This window comes from Lipophrys pholis, assembly GCF_963383615.2.
Source record: "Lipophrys pholis genome assembly, chromosome: 6".
NCBI lineage: Eukaryota > Metazoa > Chordata > Actinopteri > Blenniiformes > Blenniidae > Lipophrys > Lipophrys pholis.
This window is the reverse complement of record NC_137629.1, coordinates 26,569,088-26,590,992: the sequence shown is the minus strand read 5'-3', so window position 1 is coordinate 26,590,992 and position 21,905 is coordinate 26,569,088. Positions and strand designations below refer to the sequence as shown.

General features: G+C 41.2%; 2 protein-coding genes across 4 annotated transcripts; both read right to left on the bottom strand.

Moving 5' to 3' along the window:
- Window positions 1–1,106: 1,106 nt before the first annotated feature.
- rtn4rl2b (reticulon 4 receptor-like 2b) lies at window positions 1,107–6,707 on the bottom strand. The gene is made up of 4 exons (XM_080465783.1): window positions 6,548–6,707; window positions 4,946–5,172; window positions 4,627–4,860; window positions 1,107–3,338 (listed from the first exon to the last, which is right to left on the bottom strand). Exons 1-4 carry the CDS (start codon window positions 6,594–6,596, stop codon window positions 2,466–2,468), a joined length of 1,383 nt encoding a protein of 460 aa, XP_080321909.1. The 5' UTR covers window positions 6,597–6,707; the 3' UTR covers window positions 1,107–2,465.
- Window positions 6,708–11,543: 4,836 nt separating this feature from the next.
- On the bottom strand, window positions 11,544–21,421 carry slc43a3b (solute carrier family 43 member 3b). 3 transcript variants are annotated; one of them, XR_013935428.1, is made up of 14 exons: window positions 21,375–21,421; window positions 20,667–20,962; window positions 20,381–20,510; window positions 17,412–17,458; window positions 17,227–17,303; window positions 16,785–16,877; window positions 16,552–16,691; window positions 15,831–15,931; window positions 15,559–15,702; window positions 15,196–15,303; window positions 14,881–15,067; window positions 14,075–14,198; window positions 13,241–13,988; window positions 11,544–12,062 (listed from the first exon to the last, which is right to left on the bottom strand). XR_013935428.1 is itself a non-coding variant. In XM_080465830.1 (13 exons), the coding sequence occupies exons 2-13, from the start codon at window positions 20,836–20,838 to the stop codon at window positions 13,878–13,880; spliced, it is 1,434 nt and encodes a 477-aa protein (XP_080321956.1). In that variant the 5' UTR covers window positions 20,839–20,962; window positions 21,375–21,421; the 3' UTR covers window positions 11,544–13,877. The 3 variants fall into 3 exon arrangements, 2 of the variants coding, with proteins under 2 accessions (XP_080321956.1, XP_080321957.1); XM_080465830.1 differs by having other exon boundaries at window positions 11,544–13,988; XM_080465831.1 differs by having other exon boundaries at window positions 11,544–13,988; window positions 20,667–20,956; window positions 21,375–21,414.
- Window positions 21,422–21,905: the final 484 nt, after the last annotated feature.

Sequence of the window (21,905 nt, the reverse complement as noted above, 5' to 3'; positions counted from 1 at the left end):
AGTATTTTCCTGTCCAGCTGTTTCTACTGATAAACAACCCAGGCGATTAACACATAGTAATTGGTGTGATTTCTATTGGTTGCTCGCTACAAAACAACAACAAAACCAGCCTACCTGTTTTGTCTTGATTCTAGCCTTCGAGCTAAACTTACCAAACTTAATAAGTCAAATGGCTGGAAGTGGCAGATATTTTTCACTCTGGAAAACAAAAAGAAAAGAAAAAAAGAAAAAAGAAAATGATATTTACATAAAGATTTGATTTGCAGGCCACGCCACAAAGCTTCCTTGATCTTCACAAATCTGAATGTGTCTTTGTATGTTAATGGGTTATGTGACCGAGTCCTTACGCACATGCGTGAATGTGTGCATCATAATCATTATTATGGAGTTAATCTGTTGAGGGGGTGTTGTGATGCCAGGACACTTTGTCACATTTTCATCTTGGAGCGTTCCCTATTCTATCTTGTCTCTGAATCATACCCCCCTCCTACTAAGCCCCCTGAACACACACACACACACACACACACACACACACACACACACACACACACACACACACACACACAGCTTAATCAGCCCTTTTCACTGTATAATGTGGCTCAATATAGCCGCCGTCTGTGCATGAGAAGAAAAGTGACGAGGATGAGGAGTGAACATATTTCAGGCTGGTGACCTTCAGTACTCACACTCACACACATGGACCGCTCACTGCACACAACTTTGTCAGATGTCTAACAAATCCCACCTCCCTCCTGTCATTGTGTGTACAGTACGTCCCTACAGCCACAGCTGTTATTCAGCCATGGTCATTGGTCTATATGCAACTGAATTTGCAGTGAGTGAAAGTCTAAAATAGTGTAATTCGCCAAATACAAATATTATTCAGTCATATATGCAAATACAAGATGTGGTAAACTAATGGCTGTGCAGTTGTCAGATTTGTGGTATACTCCTCACAACGTGTTGGCTCAATGTTCCTCGAGCCCATATCTCTTTATGTGCCAACGCATTAATCAAACTGGAGCTTCTCCTTTTGTTTAGAGGGTAAATATTACCTTAAACAACAACAGAGTCATTTGTGTCTGATTGTTTCTTTATTTTTTATTAAAAAACAAAACAACCTCACAACTCTTCCCATTGAAAAATACATAATATAACAACATCACAGTATCTTTCAGGTTCTTTTCAGAAACTCATTCATGACGCGGGTTGGGTTCAGAGTTTACATATGGTACAGTCAGGGAACATCCTTCATTGAGATGATTATAAAAGTGACACCATTTCTCACTCCAGTCAAACTGGAGGTAAAAAGGTCAGCACACACACAGACTGTAGAGCAAACGCAGGTCTAAGTGTTTTGAAACTGGAGTCAACGGAACAGCGACCCAAATGTAGGACTCGTGCCTCGTGTCACTTTATAGCCTGTTCTGTGTCAGTCTGGACATCCACACTAAACAGGCTGATTAACTCTGTCAGATTCAGAGTCGTACACATACGGGCACTTTGGTGATTTAGCTCACAACACTCGTTTCAAACACACAGCAAAAACAGAGACACACAAAATATGATTGTCTGGAGGATAAATGTTCTCATAAATGTAGTCATTTAAGTTCATTCATAAGATAAGATTTCTTCTTCAGACTGAGTGATCATAAAAAAGAAAGGAGAATGGACCAGAAAGGTAAACACACAGGGGGAAGGAAATGAGTTTCCACATGTAATCTTTTTGCCTTCATACTGTTTAAGTATCTATCCTATGACCAAAGTCATTTTTTTACTAAACTGTGTTAAAAATATAGTACAAATCCAACTAGTTAAAATAACTAGATGCAGTGAGTGTATGTACAGTGATGGTGTGTGCTATGTACAGGATGCAGTTTGCCGACATCACTGGATTTTCCATCTGAAGCGGAGCACAGAGTCACTCCTACCTGCAGATTTTATTATGCTTCTCCTATATTTTCTTCAAGTTGACCATCTAAAAATTTGTCTGCTTTTTTTGTTCTAATCCCTTCTTCTGGTAGTCTGACATTACCTACCATTGCCATCTTTTCGATTCATTATGAAAGAAAAAAAAATAATGAGGCATGATTTTAGTGTATCTTTGATGATGAGTACTAGTTAATATATATTCTAAAGAAAATAGTGGAGAAAATGACTCACAACGCCTGCGTTGTTTACAGCCTTGATGCCACAGAAACAGATCCTACTTGGGAGTTTTCTGTTTGTTACTCACTGCCGGAGCTGTTTTCCCTAATGATCATCTGCTTTTTAAAGACCTTATTCTGCTCAAACTCAACTCATCTACTGATCGCTGCTCTTTTGAACAGCGCCTTTGCCTCAGTGTTGCACTCCTGCATATCCAGGAAGCCACTGAAAAGACTCATGATCCAAGATTTGTTAGAGTTGGAAAGAGTAGGGGGAAGAAATCAGAGGAGAAATGTGACTGGAGAGGAGAAAGGAGTTCAGCTAAACAGAAAGTGCAGGGAAAATATGACAATGGAGAGGGAGAGTAGGTGGAGAGTGGATGGAGTGATGGTTAAAGAGGAGGACGAGGGGAAAGCTGGGTTGTCGTAGTTCGAAGCACAATCCGACTCATAGCAGCGGATAGAGGAGTCTTCGTTCCCATAGTTGGCCCAGTATTCTTCCTGGTCCAGCTTGGGGAGTGCGGCCTCATCCGCTGACAACTCATACTTGACGGGGATCGTTTCGATGGGGGTTTTGGGGAGGTACTGGGGCTTGACAGCAGAGGAAGGGAAAGCCTTCACGGTCTCCGAACTCTTCTGGTAAGAAGCTTTGGAGGAAGATGCAGCTTTGTGTTTAGAGAACCACCAGCGGGTCTTGGTGCTGAAGGTGGTCGTGGTGGATCCAGCCAATGAGCCAGGGTCAGGCATAGGGCATAGAGCGAAGTCCATCTCACGCAAGAATCGAAGGTCCTGGCCCCGACGCTGGGAAGGGGAGGAGCACATGAGCTCAGAGGAGGAGATGCGGGCCTCGCGGAACCACTCCCAGAGGGGACGAGCCTCACAGCCACAGGACCAGGGGTTTGCATTGAGGCGCAGGAACTGAATGCCCTGGGCATCTCTCATGGCCTGGCCTGGGAGCTCAGCCAGGGTGTTATTGAACAGGTAAAGGATGGTGAGTCGACCCAGGTCACGGAAGGCTCGGCGGTTCACCTGCCTAATGCGGTTGTCATGGAGAAGGAGGCGGTCCAAGTTGACCAGGCCTCTGAACGCATTCTCAGAAAGGGCACGGATTCGGTTTCCGTGCAAAAAGAGGTGGGTGAGGTTGACCAGATCTGAGAACAGGTCATCGTGCAGAAAGTGGAGTTGATTTTCCTGCAGCAAAGTCAGAACACAATACAATTAAGTGCCGTGAAGAAGCATTAAGGGAAAGTGAAAATGTTGGCTTCAGGTGTAAATGTTAAAAAGTAGGACTTCAAGAAACATATCTCTGAAATGATGCTCCTAATTACATGTGGAATGCATAATTTCTCTCAGGCGGGCTTAGTTAACCTTATTACTGCAATCAGTTGGTTGTGTAAAAAAGAGCCCCTCACTTCTTCTGAAGTTACCATTTATGTATATTTGGGAAATTTCCTGTTTGGATGCAGTGAAGTATTAAGTGACCTGAATTGTTCGGAGGCTCACTGAATGTGGGATGTGTTTTCTTTCATTTCAGGCTAAGGCATCTTGGCAGGGATTTGATTTCTGATTGGAACGGAGTTGCTTTCAAAGACACAGCTGCCAACAACTGACAGCATCCAAGAAAAACAACAACTTTGGCAAAAACAGTAACACAATATGCATGTGACATCTCTGCAAGTAATTTTTCTGAAGTGTTTTTAAGTGTATTATTGTTTGATAATACAGAACCAAAGAAAAAAATACAGCAAGACTAACACAAATCTTAATTCTGCTGTATTATGGTTTATCTCTCCTTCTCAGTTCACAACTACTCTGCTGATTCATACATGGTGTTTACCATTTAAAAGATTATCTTCCAAACATTTTTAGTAAAATTAAAGCATAAAAGTTTCATCAAATTGGGTATAGTAGGATCGTCAGTGATGCATTTCAAAGGTTTTATGTAATCAAGTTGAGAGCTTACATGTGTAATTTGGCTCTGAGCTGGAAACTGAAAGGAACTGTGTGGGCACATGTTCATTTTGTGTATTATATAGTCAGGATTGGCATTAACTTAGCTGATCACTCTGTGTTTTGTGAACTATTGAAATTTGCTTATTTGCATAAATGCAACAGTTTGTGTTGAGATTATTCAGATCTGTAAATTGTGCAGCTTGGTTAAATGCTTTGCTTCTAAATGATTTGTGATTTGTTTCAATAGTTGTCTCGTTTAGTTTTGCATTGTAGTGACTGCGCTGTGTGCATCTCTCTGGACTTGTGAGCGATCCTTCACGCTGCACATGCTGTATGGAGGCATCCATGCGTGGGTGTGCTGCCTCCATGTGGGCATTTGAAACTGACTAATGTTAAAAAAAAATTTGCCCTGCAAAAACAATGTGTGCTCCCGCAAGCATTATGACTATGACCATCCATCAATCTTTGTGTGTCCTGTGCATGTCTTGTGTGTGTTGTAGATAGACTGTGTGTGCCTTGAGCTTACCTGCAGGTAGAGAAACTGTAGGCTGTACAGCTTGTGGAAGATATCATGGGGGAGAGTGGCCAGCCTGCAGCGATGCATGTGCAGGCTCTGCAACTTCTCCAATCCCCTGAAAGCTCCACCTTCCAGGTGCCGCAGTGAGGGGTTGTCACCCAGATCAAGCTCCTCCAGTACCCTGAGGTTACTGAAAGCTCCAGCCTCTATCCATGTGATGTTGTTGCCATAAAGCCAAAGCACCTGCAAAAGGATTCAGTGGGTCAAGAATAAAGACAAACACAGAGCGATACAGTATAGGAATACAGTTCACTCCCACTTTTCTCACCTGAGTCTCAAAGCCAAAAGAGTCTGCGCGAAGCTCGGTGATGCGGTTGTTCTGCAGGAAAACACGTTGAGAGTCATAGGGCACGCCGGCCGGCACTATGGTGAGGTTCTGGGACTGGCAGCTGACTGTCATGGGCGTGGGGTAACACACGCACAGCTTAGGGCATGCTGTCACCCCGCCCGGCTTCACCACCACCAGCCATAGAACCAGCCACAAAGTCAGTCCGCCTGGAGGAAAGGCAAGAGAAAGAAAAGCATTATACATATCCCTAGAAAATGGGTGCACAATTTAGAGTCTGATTAGCAGCGGGGGGGATTGCTGCCGGTCCTGCATATTGTTTGGGAAAATGAGGAACAGACAAAGAAAGAGGTGGATTTCAGCTTTGGGAACCTGCTTGTCTTCTCTGCTTGTCAGTCAATCTTGTAGCTGTTGTCAGTGATTCTTTTTAGCACTGCTGTCCTCTCACCCATGACTTGTTGATGGCTTCCAGAACTCCCAACTTCATTTATAATTCACCAGATTGCATTACAAAAATCATTCACCTATTCATAGCCACCTGATCATTTTACATGGTAGGCATCCGTGTCTTTTGTTACATAGTTACATAACTTTGAATTTCAACAATTGGGGGGAAAAAAGAATCAAATTAAATCACCATCAATAGGCAGTTAGAATTTTAAAAAGACTAAAACCTGCATGTTGTCGTGGTTCCCTGCATTGCATTAACCTTGTTCTCAGACTGCATGTGCCTCGAGGATGTTCCCCCAAGAACTTAATCGTGCAGAAGGCACGCGTAAAGCCGGTAACCAGACCCAGATCAGTTTCAGTTATTGTAAATAATTTCGCAGCTTCTTGGCACAGCTCGGATATCCTTGCACAAAAGTGTCCATCGCAGGAAAAGTACATGCGTTAATATATAACGAAGTTCCCATTCATGCAACGTGCGCAAGATTTTCCAGCGTCTCACCCCTTGACCTTTTAACAAGTTGAACTATTAGGCGAGCCGGACTCAGCTTGATACGAGCCTCTTCAGATCACCAACAAGCTTCGCTGAGTATTACATGGTTGAAATGGTGACGTGAGATGGTGACAAATGTTTACGCGTAAAAGTCGCGCTTCTGTCTTTCCGTGCGTAAAGGAAGTTTTTGCATAGAATTTTATCAGCAGGTTTCGAAAAATTGAAACCATCAACACTATCAAGTGATGCTTAAGGTTGAATTTAACTTGTTGAATATTTGCACTTCTAAAAAAAAAGTTGAAACATAAACATTCTACTTGCAGCAGGCATGTAAATTCCATACATAGCATATAAATCAAATCGGTCCGGAACAATGTTAAATCACAAAAACGAGGACGAATTAAAGTTTTATATCATACATGCACAAGCAAACAAAAAATCAGAATAACAAAATATTTTTAAAATTTTGAATTTGCTATGTGACCATTGCAAAAATATAAAAACTAAAAAACTATGCATTTTCAAGGTACATCGACAATTTGCAAACGTTATAAGTCATGCAAAACTACTTCAGTTAATTGGCGATATTTCTTATTCACAAGTTTTAAAAAAAAATTAAAAATGCAAAAAAATGTGCAACTTACTCTTAAACTTGTGGGCGCCTGAGACCCTCATGGTGCTGCGAGTCAACATCTCGATCCAAAGCCGAAAGCGAGTTAGCCTGCGCGGCGTGGAGGTGCCTGCTTGCTGCTATCTCCGCTGGGCTTCAGCTCTGGTGTCCGAGTCGCTGCGGCTTCGAGCAGTGACGAGAAGGATTCCCGGGAAAGTGTTTATACCCGCGGCCGGAGCTCGCCCACGGCCGTGGGCAGCGGAGCATCCTCTGTGCGTCAGCCCGGGAGGAGGGGGGAGTCTCCGGAGGAAGGGACTAGAAAGGCACTGGCGGGGCGTGTTTTATTCTCAATGTAATAACAGCCTACTGTTTGTCAATGTGTCAACGAAATAATTTCGATTTTAATCATTAGGAATATTAATTATGGCAAATAAACTCACCTTGGAGGAAAAAAGAAAGTCTAGTAAAATCTTAAAAGATCTCATTAATTTATTTGAATATAGATCTTCTCTATTCATCATCTAAGACAAAGCACAATGTGGGAGTAAAAGTGTTGACAACAACCCATATCATATTCATTAGATGACTACTCCTTATTAGAAGTGTGCGGTTCCGCCGTGGCACATGCGCTCCCAGGGGGAGTTGGAGGAGGACACGAGAAGGGAGAAACTCATTTGGCATTAAAGAGAGAATAGCCTGTAGTACAGTGCCTCAGTGTAGGCTCGTTTGGAAGGAAGCCGAGAGTCGCCTACAATACAGAACAGATGAAGATGAGAGCAAAACCCAGCGGTGGAGCGAAATGATCTCACACAGCATATGGGGCCATTACAATTGTGTGAGGCAGAGATGACACTTTACAGATACATTTTTGTGCGGGACGACACACATTGTTCTTCAAGCAACGTTTGTCACCGAAAAAATGTTTTTGAAATAAAAGTCACACTGTTTGAAGAAATACAATCCAACACAGTGCCAACCCACCAAACCCCGCACGTGAATTAGACATTGTTTTTTTCAGCTGAATCTCATTGGTCAGTCATACCCTCAATTTAGCCCAAACATAATCTTTTAAATTGGGGTGTTATTGGACTGTTATTGGACTGTTATTGGACTGTTATTGGACTGTTTTTGGACGATAACACCCCAATTTAAACCACCAAAGTTGGGTTATATTTTGGCTAAATTTGGACCACATTGGTTGGTCCAATAACAACCTAGTTTAATGCAGACTGCACAGAGTTATGACCATTTTCTTATTTGGTCACAAGGCATTGAACTTTTGAGGCCTACACAGTGAGGCTCACCACTTTTATACCTTTTGATTTGTGAACACAACTATGTGCATAAACAAATGTATCAGCATTTTTGGGATTCAATTGTCTCATTCAGAGTCAAAGTCCAAAATCTACTGCATGAATTGATGACAGCCCCCCGGCTAGCTCAGTTGGTAGAGCATGAGACTCACAATCTCAAGGTAGTGGGTTTATGTCCCACGCCAGGCACAACCTTCCTGTGGGCTCACCACCTGCAGGAAGGTTCCTAATCGGTGCAACGTGATCTAGGTGACAGTGCTCAGACTGCCACCCCCGCGACCCGGAAATGGATAAGTGGGAGAAAATAGATGGATGAATTGATGACTGTCCTGCAGCCTGCCTGTGTGGGGTTTGCATGTTCTCCCTGTGTGGGTTTCCTCCCACAGTCAAAAAACATGCATGTGAGGTTAATTGGGTACCCTATATTTGCCTGTAGGTGTTTCAAAATCTTTTAAACCATTTTTTGCTGGGAGGGAATCACTTAACCGCAAGTCACATATGTATATGCTTATATGGCTGCGGAAGCGAAAGCTTATAGAAAATGAGACATAGCCTGGATGGGACGGAACACAGAGGTCTTGAGCATGTGCAATAAACTGTGTCATTGCAGGGGTGGGTCGTGTTTACTGATGACTGACTGCTTCATTCATGGCACGGGTCAAGGCCAAGTCCATCGTGATACACATCATCTGTTCCCAAGTGATCACATAACCACCAAAACCTGCTCCTTGGAAGGTCATCTGTAAGCCCAAGCTGTGGGCAGAGTGCGGGGAATAAATTGCTCCTGTGGAATCACACTGTTTCTTGGCTGCTGCGTGGTTGACTGCATGGGGGAGGCAGACAGCTCACCAAACAGGCCTCTGCAGGAGACCGTGGAGCCGATAAGGTCGCGTGTGTGTGTGTGTGTCTGTACATGTATGTATTCACAGCACCATTGGGTATCTGTGGGAGAGAGCCAGCTCACTAATTAGTGTTCATGTTCGAAGAGGCTTTGAGGGGCTGTGGTGCAGGAGTCACTGATAATGTGGGATCCTGGTTACAAGGCCCCGTTATGGGGGAAGAAAGAAAGTGATTTTAATCATAAAATCCAAAGGTTAGGGCAGGTGCAAGCATTCTCTTTTAGTTGTGGTGTTGAGGTCCAGAAACTTTGCTGATTTGTTTTGTCCACATCACCTTAATGTTGTGCATCATGATCAAGACCCGTGTACTTCCTGAAGAAAATGAAGACGTATTCATCTGGCTGGCAACATGTGTACACATTGACAGCTTAAAACTACTATTCTTTCAACGTTTCTTTTCAAACAAGGTAAGTTCTAATCTTCAAAATTTTGAATGATGTGAGCTGAACTAAGTTCTTAGGGTTTACAATGCTATATGTATATTTATACATATATTTTTTAAACTCTGGGCAGGATGGCGCTGATGGAATCGTATGAATCAGACAAAATGTGGGAGTCATTTGCGACAGCTACGATCTCACAAGACTTTGTTTGCAAGATAATGAATCATTTGATATTTACTTTAAGTGTCAGAAGAGACGCTTCGGTCGAAGCAAATCATGTTTACAACTGATTTACATTCCCGCCTATTCGGGGCCCTGAAAGGTCACAAAAGTGTAATGTGGGTGCATAAACTCAATAAAATGGCACATATGAATGTAACTTCAACAATAAATTAAAAGGTAGAAATATTACAAATAAAAGTGATTCTGATATGGCATATGAGCGTGCTGTGCAACTCAAAACGGTGCAGAGCTTATTTTTGCATCACATCTCTTTCCTCCCGTCGTTGCGCTAGTGGAAGGGAACAGTTGACAGTTTGAGGAAGCGGGTGTGTCAAAAACTCATCCACTGCAACACACAAGGATATAGCAAATAACCTCACTAACAACATTGCTTGTTTCTAACTAACCCTTCTTTGGACATCACATTCTGTCAGACAGTTATGCAAGTCTGTCTGTTTTGAAATTTGTGAGATACGGACCCTGTGATCATCGATGACTCAGATAATGGACATGTTCGCCACTCAGACGCACATACACTCATGTGCATGCATGCATACGCACTCGCACAAACACAACCTCGACTTTTTGATGCAATAGACTTGGAGTTGAAGTTCAAGTTATTTCTGGGCTGAGAGTGTGTGTGAGAGTTAGGGCAGAGCAGGTGTTGTGGGGGTGTGTCCCTGTTAATTCAGGTGTCTGAGATTTTTTTTTTCTCTTCCCCACTCTCTTCTCCCTCATGTAAAGTCTCTCCATCACTTCCAGGAATAACATGGCAGATGCTGTCCAGTATCACCAGTAGCAGTGTGAACGAAGAAGTTAGAATGTAATCCAAGGCTGCTCTGAAGTTCTGCAGACTTGAACTTTATACATAAAATCTTGGTTTTGTTTGAATCAAACATCCATAGGTTCAGGACTGCAGGACCTTGTCACCATACATCCATACATGATTTAAATCATTTATCAAACACCAGAATCATGCATGTAAGCCTATTTATTTAATGAAATTTGTTATTCATCCTGTAAGAAAAAAAATGTATTGTACAGCAAAGGATCAGGAAGATACTAGTTTAATGCAGGTTGAGATAGCTACTAGCTGGTAAGGTTAGATTTGCTCGTGGTTGCTAGTTTTAAAATGATAATAACAATCCTGAAACACGATCACTTTGATGCTCTACTGCTGCTGTTAAAGTCCAGAAACAAACAAGTCAGTCATCACATATATCAACCAAGAGGGATTAAAATGAAGCGCAGGAGGTGCATTTATGCACATCTATCTGCTCCTTGGCTGTTTCCTGTTGTTAGAATATTTGCATACCTTATAACTGCTGCCATAACGCTTCATAGTTACAAATGGCAAATCTGATTCACCGAATTGGCGAGTGGATGGGTCGTAATTGTTGCCAGTGAGTAAAAGCAAATTTATGATGAAAATGTTATTTGTGGGTGGGACAAGTATGTCTTCAATTTCACTTCAACTTTTTAGGTGCCATGTTGAGTAAAACCAGACATCCCCAACCTGAAAAGGTGAAGTGACACCTTTACAACTTGCTTGTTGCTCAGGGGAATGCAACATGAGTGTATTCATGAGTACTCAAACTGTGTACACTGTTATATGAGAGTGTAACTTATCTTTTACTGTGTAAAACCTGAAGTTTGCGTATATTCAGTTAAACTTGCACATTTGCATGAGAAATGCTGCGGTATCCCAAAGTACACCTTGCATTGTGGCACATTTAGTAAATACTGTGATGCACAGTGTTGCTGAACCCAAGTGATACTCGGTAAATGGTTTGTTTCTTTTGGACAACCACACACACCCACACACATCTGCTCGCCTTCGCTGCTGAATTACAGAATCATCAATAGAATGTACTGATGAGAAGATTGTTGATGAACAAAACTGGTCACATCTCCAAAACCTGTGGACCTGAATAAAGGGCTAGTCTGAAATCAAACCTGAGTTTTCTTCCTGTGAGACAACAAAGTGCATCACAAGTTCCACATAACCTTTTATTAATTATTTGGACTTTGGGAGGATGGTATTAATTCACAAGCAAAGAGCTTCTCCTTTACCTTCTGTTAGTTATATAATGGCTGGTTAAAATGCTAAACCATTTATGGTATTCATCTGGTATTTTGTACATTACACCTCACACATCCTGATAAATTCACTCATCAATCAGGAGATTCCAAGGACTCATTGAAAAACACTGTTGTAGCTAAGCTTTAAGTGAGCACTTTATTGGTGTTTTCATTACAGTTGCCGGCATGTATATAAATGACACATTATCTGAACACAAATCATGTATCTTTGTTTCACTTTCAATATCACCTGCAACCAGAAATCTGAATGTCATTGCATCACAGGAGCTGAAAACTAACAAAATATATTTTGACAGTCCAAGAGAAGCACAGCATCATCAATTCCCTTTTTAAGAAAACTGCTGTAGCTAATATCAAAAGCAAAATGACATTTGGTTGAGCACTGTGGATTAACTAAACATATACAAGCATTCATTTATTTTGCAGTACTCAGTAACACAAACCAACTGTTCTCAAAATAAAAATAAATTCCCTTCATGATTTTTTGCATATTAGTTATGTTACAGTACATTTGAACACCCTCATGACTCGAAAGACACCTGAGCCTTGTGTTTGATGGAAAGGTTGCTCTCTGACCGGTCCTGTTCAAATCCAGTAGAGGGCAGAGGTGTGTTTCCTCTGGTTGACTCCTATTGAACAGTGACAGATATCAAGACTCACAGAAAGGCTCCACTGACAAGTTGGTAAGGATACATCCGAATGTGATGCCAGAAGTTCCCACCTTGTGTGGTCTCCACCACACCTCACTGTGGTGGAGGTCTGCATTGATATACATTTTCAGCATCCTTAACCTTAAATTGCAGCTAACCATGATTACATGTCATATAAAGAGCAAAATTGGATGGATATGTTCATCAGTTGACTGCAGGGTACATATGATACATCATAGTTAATGCAGCTGACAATTAAAGCAGATGACACAAGTAAAAAAGATCATAGAGTGAAAACAAACATATAAATGATCATAATGACATATTCATAGATAGTTTTAAGTTCATATGAAGAGTTATTCAGTATAGCAGGTAATTTGTTTATACTGTTTGAACTCAGTTTACTATGTCAGACAATAGACAATTTAGCCCAGATCTTACATTTTTGCAATATAGCCTCCCTTTTGTGAGTGCAGGTCATCTTCTGCTGAATTATTCATAAAAAAAGATTACACTGAATCATTAGCTATAAATGGCTTTTTCAAATAGCGCTGTATTTTATATATTCTGCATTACATCAATACATTTAATTGTCTTAGTTATAGTTAAAATGTTTAATTGCAAATTTTATGCTTCAGCAAAACTAATATTGTTTTACTCTCTACTACAATGGCTTTTTCATTTGATTTCCTGTTTTTTATCCAACCAGCATTTGTTGAAATAAATCCCAATTCCTCTTTCAAGACAAAATGCCACTCTGCATTTCTGCAGAGTTCTACATTTTATGCTCTGTTCTTTGATTTTGTCCTTAATTTCACTCATATTGAAATAAAACAATGCACTCTAATGTCTCAGGTCTGAGCATGTTCAAGTAGCTTTATATCAGTAAAAACACAAGTGTGTGAGAGGTTTGACCTATTTCTTCTGTGTCTAAAACAACACGTTTATTTTGAAGCTGAGAGTTGACACTTGTGCTGTTATAAAGAATGCTGATGTGACTGTGGAAATAAAAGATATCATCATAAACAATAAAATAAGTCATTGAAAAAGGTAGAGGTAGTTGATTTGGCAACTTGAACATGATTTAAAGCACATTTGCAAACTAAACGTGTCTCTGGAGGAGCACAGTTTTGCGTGATGAAGAAAAACGTGCTCACCAAGACGAAGGCGTTCAAGAGAAGACTTCATGACATCTCCATGGGAATCTCAAAAGTTCACCACAAGCACCAGAAGCAGAGAACCGTCATCAAAATTACCTAAAGAGGACCATGTGGTGAAGTAGAAACACCCAAGAGCAAAACACCTCATGTGTTGGCTCAGGGATGACTTGAACATGTAAATGAGGAAATGACACATTTACTGATGATTCCACTGCTGAGGGAAGCAGCAGGACGAACACAGAGATAAGCAAGAGTATTATGTGTGCTCAGGTTGAGCCAAATGCTGCCAGACTAGATTCTCAAGCTGAGGAGGAGGAATATCCTCCAAGTGGCTGATGAGTCACTGGATTTCAGGCACAGAGGCATTTCTTTAACGGAGGAAGAGGAGCTGAAAGCTGATGATGAGCCAGAGCGAAGGTCAGCTGCAGGGAAGATTGCAGGCTGATGATTCTCTTTCACCATGTGTGACCTCCTCTCTGTTGCACACTCTGAAAATATGGATTGAATAGCAGTAGCTATTTCTTCACTGGAAAAAAGAACCTTAACCGTGCACCTGAGAGCAAAATCTAAAGAGGTGACGGCATGACTGATGGTAAATTCAGTGGACAAGTTCATCATTTTCATTTTACAGACTTCATGAGGAGGCAGTGACGGCTTTGTTTCTGGAAGTCCGGCGACAGTGCAGGTAGACAGAGATGGGATGGATGAAGGCGAGCAGACTGAGCAGCGTCAGGCCGACATTCACCTGCAGACACAAGGAGGACGATGAGGAATCCAAGTGAGAACATGACAGGAGGACCACAGTGTGAGTAGTGGATGACGTGTACTCACATATAAAGGATCTCCATTCAACGCGTCTTTCACCAGCGCAAAGCAGGGATACTGCAGTAAGGAAAACACTGCTGACAACCCCATGACCATACCATAGAGTTTCCCAAAGTGGCAGGAAGGGAACCTGGATACAGAAAAAGAGATGAAGTGATGAGGACGTTTGGGCCATTATAATAAACACAATGCATTCATTTGAAATGAATCTTAGTAATTTATTTAGTTCTAAAATTAATTTCTATTTTAGTTGGCTCCTACTCCCTTTTCTAGTTTACAAGGCAGCTGCTACATCACGGTGTATTCTGGCTGATGGGCATGACTGAACTTAAAACCTAATGTGAGTTAAGATCTTTATGAAATCTGTCCCGAAATATCAAACATCAGTATTTGGCACTGTAGTTCAATAAATATTGATGTGGCGACAGGGACCTAGAGTAATCTGATAAAGTGCTGATTACAATTATTTCATGTAAACACACGACAAGCTTGATTAGTCTTGACAGCAAATCCATCTTCAGTTCTGGTAAAGCTTCCAGGTAAACTTGGATGTGGAATCATGTGCACACGTCGAAAACAGCCAACGTCACAGAGCCAAGCATCGTGGGACAGATCAGCTGGCTGATTTGGATGATTTTCTTGATGCATATAAACCTGCACGTCGATCTGATCTCAGTGTTTCATGTAAACCGGACAATAAAATGACTCAATCAGAAAGAATTAAATCAGAATAACATAAAATATTGATCAAGTTGCGGTCTCTCAAGTTTCATCTTTGCAGATGAAAACACTTGAATGTGTTTGATACTCACGCCAAACTGATGAAGGCTGCATTCCCACCGTAGAGGAAGGAGCGGTTAAGCACCTGCAGGATGAAGGTGAGGTACTGGAGGGGCAGGTAGGGGGTGGTGGCACAAAGGGAGAACAGGACACACTGCAGCGCTGTCAGGAAGAGGGAAAGCACCGAGGCCCGCAAGTCTGCCTCCTGTTCTGTTTCCCCTGCAAACACACATATATGAAGTCATGCAGAAAAAAAACCCACAATCTAGTTCTTCCAGGAACAAACAAAAAAATTCAAACGCCACCGCTGTAACCTGATTGAGATTTCTGAATATGAGTCATGTTACCTGCAGCTCGAGGTTTGCCCTTGAGTCGGTCCATGATGAGGCCGTTCCAGGGAGCGCACAGCACTCCACACAGCTGGGTGATGGCAAAGGCATTGATGTACTGACTCACTGCAACCACAAAGTATTCAAACAGAGTTAAAACAGAAACAAAGGCTTTGTTTTAGATTATCTTTTTACTATTTGCTGCTTTCAAAGCAGCTGGTTGCTGTTAAATGTTCTTTTTATTCAAGAAGACAGGGGAGGTGCAGGAACAAATGCAGTGAGTGTTTGTTAAACTGGCCTTGCTAATGGGGAGGATGGTTAAAGATTCTCCCGACAAGAAAGTGTTTGCAAAGCATGCGTTTAGCGTCTCTGTGTGTTTACCCAGTGAGGCCTCGCCGCCTGTCAGCCTCTGCAGCATGGGGTTGAGGGTGCCGATGAACAGGTAATGCCTGAGCTGCATCACTGACAACCAAAGCAGGTGAAACACAAAGAACCTGGAGAGCAAACACTCGCGGAAACTCTTCTCTGAGGGAGACGAAGACAGGAGAACGAAATAAACAGGAGAGTAAAAATTATACAATGACAAAAATGCAGGAAACTATTATTTTTTTTTTTTCCCTAAACTCTCATATTGTATGTATGAAAGCACAAACCTTGTTTCACCGGTGAGTCCTTGTTGAGGGGTGTTTCCTCTATCGCCGGCTGTCCGGCTGACACCCCCGAGCTCAAAGCCTCTGATTTACTGCAGTTTATTCTGACAGTTAAAGATCACAGTGAGGTCAGCCAGATACCGACAAGATCTAGGAACCTATTTTCTGTGTATGTACGTGTTGAGCGTCTACTTTATAAATTAGCTTTTGAAATCCAAGCTCAATAATCAGAAGAGGAAATGAAGGGAGACTTTAGGGAGGTGTGATTGAACATAGTTAAGAACATGGTCATCTCAGCACAAGAGAGATTAGATGACAGATGTGTTCATGTTTGAAGGACATAGCTTAATTCTCATTTCTGTATATTTCAATAGTTAATTTCTATTGAGGATTCAACAGTTCCATCAAATTATTCCTATTTCCTTAAGTATTTATCTGATAAAGCCACTTTCTTAGTTTTAATTGTTGCTCAGCAGCCGGAAGGTTATTGGTCTGAACCTGTGGGGCACTTAATCCTTTCTGTGTTGAATTTGCATGTTCTCCCTGTGCCTGTAGGGATATTGGTTTGTTTGCGTGTTTACATTTTTCACACAGTTCTTGAATGATGCTAATATAAGTAAACTGGTGATTTTAAGGTGAATACGAATTTCCTGCCAGAATTAAATACTGTGACTCCTTAAAGTTTTCAACAGTTGCGTGTTGATGTCTGTTTGGCGATCCTTACCCGTAGGTGTAGTGATCAGGCACTGGGTAAGGTATGAATTTCCTTGGCAGCAAGAAGAAAGTCCTGAGCACATGAATGACGCTGCAGGCGGACAGGAAGAGGAAGGCGGCGCGAAGAGAGACACCAGACTCGTGAACCAGCTGCACAGGGTGTGGCGTAATCGTTAAGAGATGGCATGCAATCAATACATCCTGTTGGTTTTATAAATGTGTAAATATGTGTATGTGAGTCACCTTCATGATGAGGAAGAGGGCTGAGGAAGAATCAAAGGCCCCGTTATAAAGGGTGATGATGGTGGATCGATGTGAGCCAAATAAGTTTCCAACCTTCAGGGGAAAAAAACTCCATTTGAATTAGTTCAAACAAACAGGGATTAAAATGTGTTTACTGTGCAGGGCTTTCCTTAAAATCTTGTCTTTAAAATCTTGTCTCGATGTAACTGCTGTCATTAAGTGTGATAATATGCACTCGCTGGAGTAAATTGGGGTTTATGACTTATCATTATTTCAAATTGTTCAAATCTCTATTTAAAAAAAATTATTTGTTGTTTCTTATGTGTTTTAGGAATGAAACTTTCCTGTTCCGGTTGTAGTTTTAATCACATATGGTCCATCTAATCAGATTAAATACCAGCTGCATGCTCATACTTTGAGGAGTATCTGAGTTATTTATTACCTGCATGTTGGTGATCAGGAGGAAAATGCCCCCCATAGCCAAGGAGCACATGGCTGGGAAGAGCAGGTTTGGAATAGCTGAGGGGCGAAACAAGAGGAAGAAGTCATCTTTGCAACGTGTTCATCTTGTAAAACTTAGAGACACCAAAAGTCTAAAAAGATTGGAAGGAATTAAAGTTTGTTCACCTGAACTTGAGAAGGCCACCATCAAGGTACCGATTGTGTAAAGAAATCTGTTGGTCGGGAAGAAAAGTGTTGAAAGAGGCACAGAACAACAGAAAACTCATCTAATTTTCTTCAGTGGTTTGAATCACATTCTGTTTGAATTTGAAACTGAATCAGATCAAATTTAATAATCAAGTTATGTAGACATCCCGCTCTCTCTGTATATTTAAATAGATAGAAGAAAAATGTGAGTCTTAATAGAGTGGAATCCCATCAAAGACTTGCTAATCTCCAGATCGGTGTCTGGTTCTGTTTGGAGAACTTCTGGCCGACTTTAATTTCCTCTCTTGGCTTTTCTTAAGCATCTTGAACTTCACTTGCCAACTATTCATATTCCTTGGCTCTTTAGTGGAAACACATGGATGTTCCTAATGCCAGTTTGTTATTGTGGATTTAGATAAACAAGACAGGTACAGTGTGTATGTGGTGTTTTAATATATGAGCGATATTAACTGTGAGGAGAGAGGGAGGACGGCTTAGTCATGAAGTCTGAACATCTGTTGAAGAAAAAGCTCATACTTCTTTTCTTTTACTGACATTCCTCCACCCTCTGGTGAGTAATGGTCCTGACCTACATATCTATTCACATTTCTCTCTCCAGTGGGATGTATCGCACAGTTCAAAATGTGATCGAACTTTGGTTCCATCATTTTTTCAGAAATTTTTTCCAGTTGAGTTTCATGTCACCTTTAATGCACCACCTTTCGCTGCCCGTCTGGCAAAGTTTAAAAATGTTTAAACAAATTGAGCAGCTGTTTGGACAAGTCACAGGCAAAGTAGGTGGGGTACTTTAATCACCCCTCTTGTTTGTTTGTTTGCTGCATCATTTGGCTGCAGCAGTGCCAGTGCAGGGTGCAGGGGATCATTGCGGCCCAGTTAAGCATAATACTTGTTATCCCGTCGTGTGTTACCTGCAATGGCTATATGTTGTGCCCGCAAAACAGCTGTCGCAACAGGAAAGGTTTCTTTATTTTCTTAGTTTGCATTTTTTTTAGAGACGCCGATAAAACACAACTGATTGTGCTTAATTCTATTTCTGTTCCATGATTTTGTAAATGTTGGATGCAATTTTCTGAAGTGAAGAAAACATAGTTGTGGACATGATCAATAAAAAACCGAAACATTAAAAAAAAAATACAGCAGTTTCAGCATATGCAATGTTAAAGGAAAATATTCATCATGTCATATATCACCTTTTCCAACATGGAGCTGTGTTGAAATATTTCACAAAAACACGTCTTTTCCCCGTCAGACTGTTGGAGCTGAATCTGCTGCTTATTAACTTTGTGGCCTTTGTTTATTTAATACATTAGTTTGGATCTGAACTATGTTTAAAGAAAGGGAGTGATCGTTGAACAGTTAGTGCCCTGCTGTGTGAGGTAAAATTACTGTTATTGTTGTCAGAGTGTGGTGCCTTCAAAGAGCGTGTTAGATGGTAGTATGGCATATCTCCCTGCTGGAAATGACCTGATAGTGGAAAAATCTCAAAATATAGCTTCTTTAAGGAAAAGATTCTGAAACATCCGTTGATAGACCAATGAACTCGCAAATGTTCCAGTGGATTGAGCTTTTTCAATTATAAGTGAATGTAATGTTTTGATTAGCGGCTGACATCCCCCCAGAAAAACTATCCCTCTGAGAAAACTTCTGTCCTGCTGGATTGTAAAATTTGGCGGTAAAGTATTCAGCCTCCTTGTTATATTCATAAACTTGAGTTTGTGAGAAGGGCTGAAAAAGTGAAAAAGATTTTATGAGACGCAAGTGGAACACGGTAAAAATGCGTGATGTTGAAATATAACACTTGTTATGTTTAATGAAAATGTATTGTTTTGAGCTTTACGTACAAATAAAAAGTGTGTTATCTCATACAGATTTCATGGTGCTGCACATATTATCAGAGAAAAGAAATAAGCATGTATGGACATCCTCATTTATGGCAACATCTCACGAAGCAGAAAACCAACGTCTGCGGGTTAACACCCTACCCCACATCACAGCTGTTACTGGAAATAAACACATTTCTTTGGAGATGAATATCATAGAGACACACATATATAACACAAATATTAGCTCAGAGGCCACAGACATAGTCACAGCAGTGTAGGAAATGATGATGATGATGACAGAGAGCTTTTTGTCTGCCGTTGATATTTGTTTGTTTTTGTAAAGATAGCACTGTACATTGAAGGGTCCTCAGTTTTCTCTTGCTGCAGCATAATAAACATTAAGCTTTAGGCAAATGAAAACAACTGTTATGGACAAAATGTGTACAACGCATCAGAATTCGGGAGTAAACTGAACCTTACCAATTAGAAATGTCAAAATCAAACTCTCCTTAAAGTATCATTAAACTATCCAATGTCTAAATCAAGAATGTGCAACTTAGATCATTGTGAAAGCTATAACTATCATCATTACTCACAGAGGGACAACGATATATGAGAATTAGGGCTTATAATTTAATAACTGACTATACGTCTCGATTTTTGAGTTTATTGTGTAAGAGTTACTTGAAATATCATAAATAATACTAAGAGGAAACACACTTGAAACAAGGTTCAAATGTGGTTAAACTAACCTTTCTCCCAGCGTTACACATGAAAGCAATAACATATTTAGATTTAGATAAAGGCTGAGAAATAGAGGGTACATGAGGACCCATGTCTGCTGTTATGGTGCACATTAATCACAGCCATGAGGTAAAGGTCATGTTGTACCTTTTATCATGATTCATTAATCAATAAACAACTTCCTGATGCTATATTTTTAGTATGTCCTTTCATATTATGACACAGGAATTGTGTCAATACCATTAAAGTGTTGGATTTGAAATCATACACACATCTGATATGCCGATCATCACAGGTTTTGACAGGGAATAAAACCACACTTTTTAAAATAATTTTGATGAGTTTGGGTGTTGGACTTACATGCCAATAAGACGAGCCACTGTAGTGCCGTACCGGTCGAAGAGGAAACCGTTGGGCATCGTCATGAAGTTATTCATAAATGAGGCGATGGTGAAAATGAGTGAGAATTTCTCATCTTGTCTGCTGCAATCTGCAGACACAAAAACCAGAGCCAGAGTGGAGAAATAGGTCTACCACAAGTATGAGATGTCTTTTACTTAGGTTAAATATCTTCATTTATTCGGTATTTTTCAGGCTAACAGTGATGGACTTTCTGCAACTTAGAATCACAGCCGGGAGAACTGACCTAAGGTGTGTGTTGCGTTGACCCCGGTGGTATTGACACACAGCGAGCTGAAGTACCCGTCCTCTTTGAGCACAAAGACAAGCGAAGCCCACCCGAAGACTGCTCCAGCAAAGCACAGGCACTCCAGCAGGCCCGTGGCAAAGGTGAGGTAGCGCTTCACCGACATGGTCATGGGTATGGACACACGCGCTCACACTCGCACACAAACAGAAAATTCACAAACACTAAGAGTCAAACCCACACACACACACACACACACACACACACACACACTCACGCTGCCACAGTGCCTGTACCTGCCAAAAAGAAAAGAAAAAGGAATAACAAATGCGTTTGGTTCTTTGGTACCTCTGATACCTCTGATACCTCTGATACCCGCACCTGTAAAATGAGTTAAGTCGCTTTTTTGAATGAGGAATTAATCATGTATGTCACGTCACAGTGAAAGGAGAAGTCATGACGTTAGGAGATACCAGCCGCAACTCAATGAGGGCTCAAAACACCATGACCAAATCTAGTTCAACAGGTCACTCCACTTCCAAAGACACACAGACGATGAACAGAGAGCAAAAGTGAAGTGAGATTTACTAGGAAACTTACTGATCATAAGACACAAAGACGTAATTAAAAAAAAAAAAAAAGTCAGAATAACCTACTTGTGTTCTCACAAAATAAAAAAAACTCCATGCTTTGCGAACTTGTACTCACAGTTCAGTGATGATCCGTCCAAACTGCTCCTACAAACTACAACCTGTGTGCTCCAGCGCTGCAGCTTTATATAGACAAGCACTTCCTTCCTCCTCTGTGCCCTCCTTCTTTCCCCTCCTCAGTGTTTTCCTTTCTCAATCACTGCAGCAGAGAAAAACGGTTAAGCAATTCCCTGCGGAGCCTTGAGTTTGGGCCTCAAAAACTGCAAGACATATTCCAGATGTGGAAGCTGCGAGGGCTGGCCGGGCCAAGTTTAACCAAAAGATCATGGGAAAATGAAAGAAAATAACTTTTCTTTTGGGTCCGTATGACAAAACATCATTGATCTGACGTATCATTCAATGACGTGTCGTAAAAGGATGCTACAGTTCCTCATGACTTTTCGTGATGCTGCGCACATCTCACGAGAAGGAAACATAGCTTTAGAGTCATGAGATGATCTGAACTGTGGGCCTGGGATCAAATATCAGTGTAGTGAATCTGTCCCATGATAGAAACAGAAATCAGGTCGTCATAGTGAAGATTCGCCCC

Coding starts and splice junctions, on each gene's coding strand:
- rtn4rl2b (XM_080465783.1), bottom strand. CDS start 6,596: ATGTTGACTCGCAGCACCATGAGGGTCTCAGGCGCCCACAAGTTTAAG. Junction 5,173..6,547: donor AGGCGCCCACAAGTTTAAGA/GTAAGTTGCACA, acceptor CCTTTCCTCCAG/GCGGACTGACTTTGTGGCTG. Junction 4,861..4,945: donor CTTTTGGCTTTGAGACTCAG/GTGAGAAAAGTG, acceptor ATCCTTTTGCAG/GTGCTTTGGCTTTATGGCAA.
- slc43a3b (XM_080465830.1), bottom strand. CDS start 20,838: ATGACCATGTCGGTGAAGCGCTACCTCACCTTTGCCACGGGCCTGCTG. Junction 20,511..20,666: donor CAACGCAACACACACCTTAG/GTCAGTTCTCCC, acceptor TTGTGTCTGCAG/ATTGCAGCAGACAAGATGAG. Junction 15,932..16,551: donor CCTGATCACTACACCTACGG/GTAAGGATCGCC, acceptor TTTAACTGTCAG/AATAAACTGCAGTAAATCAG.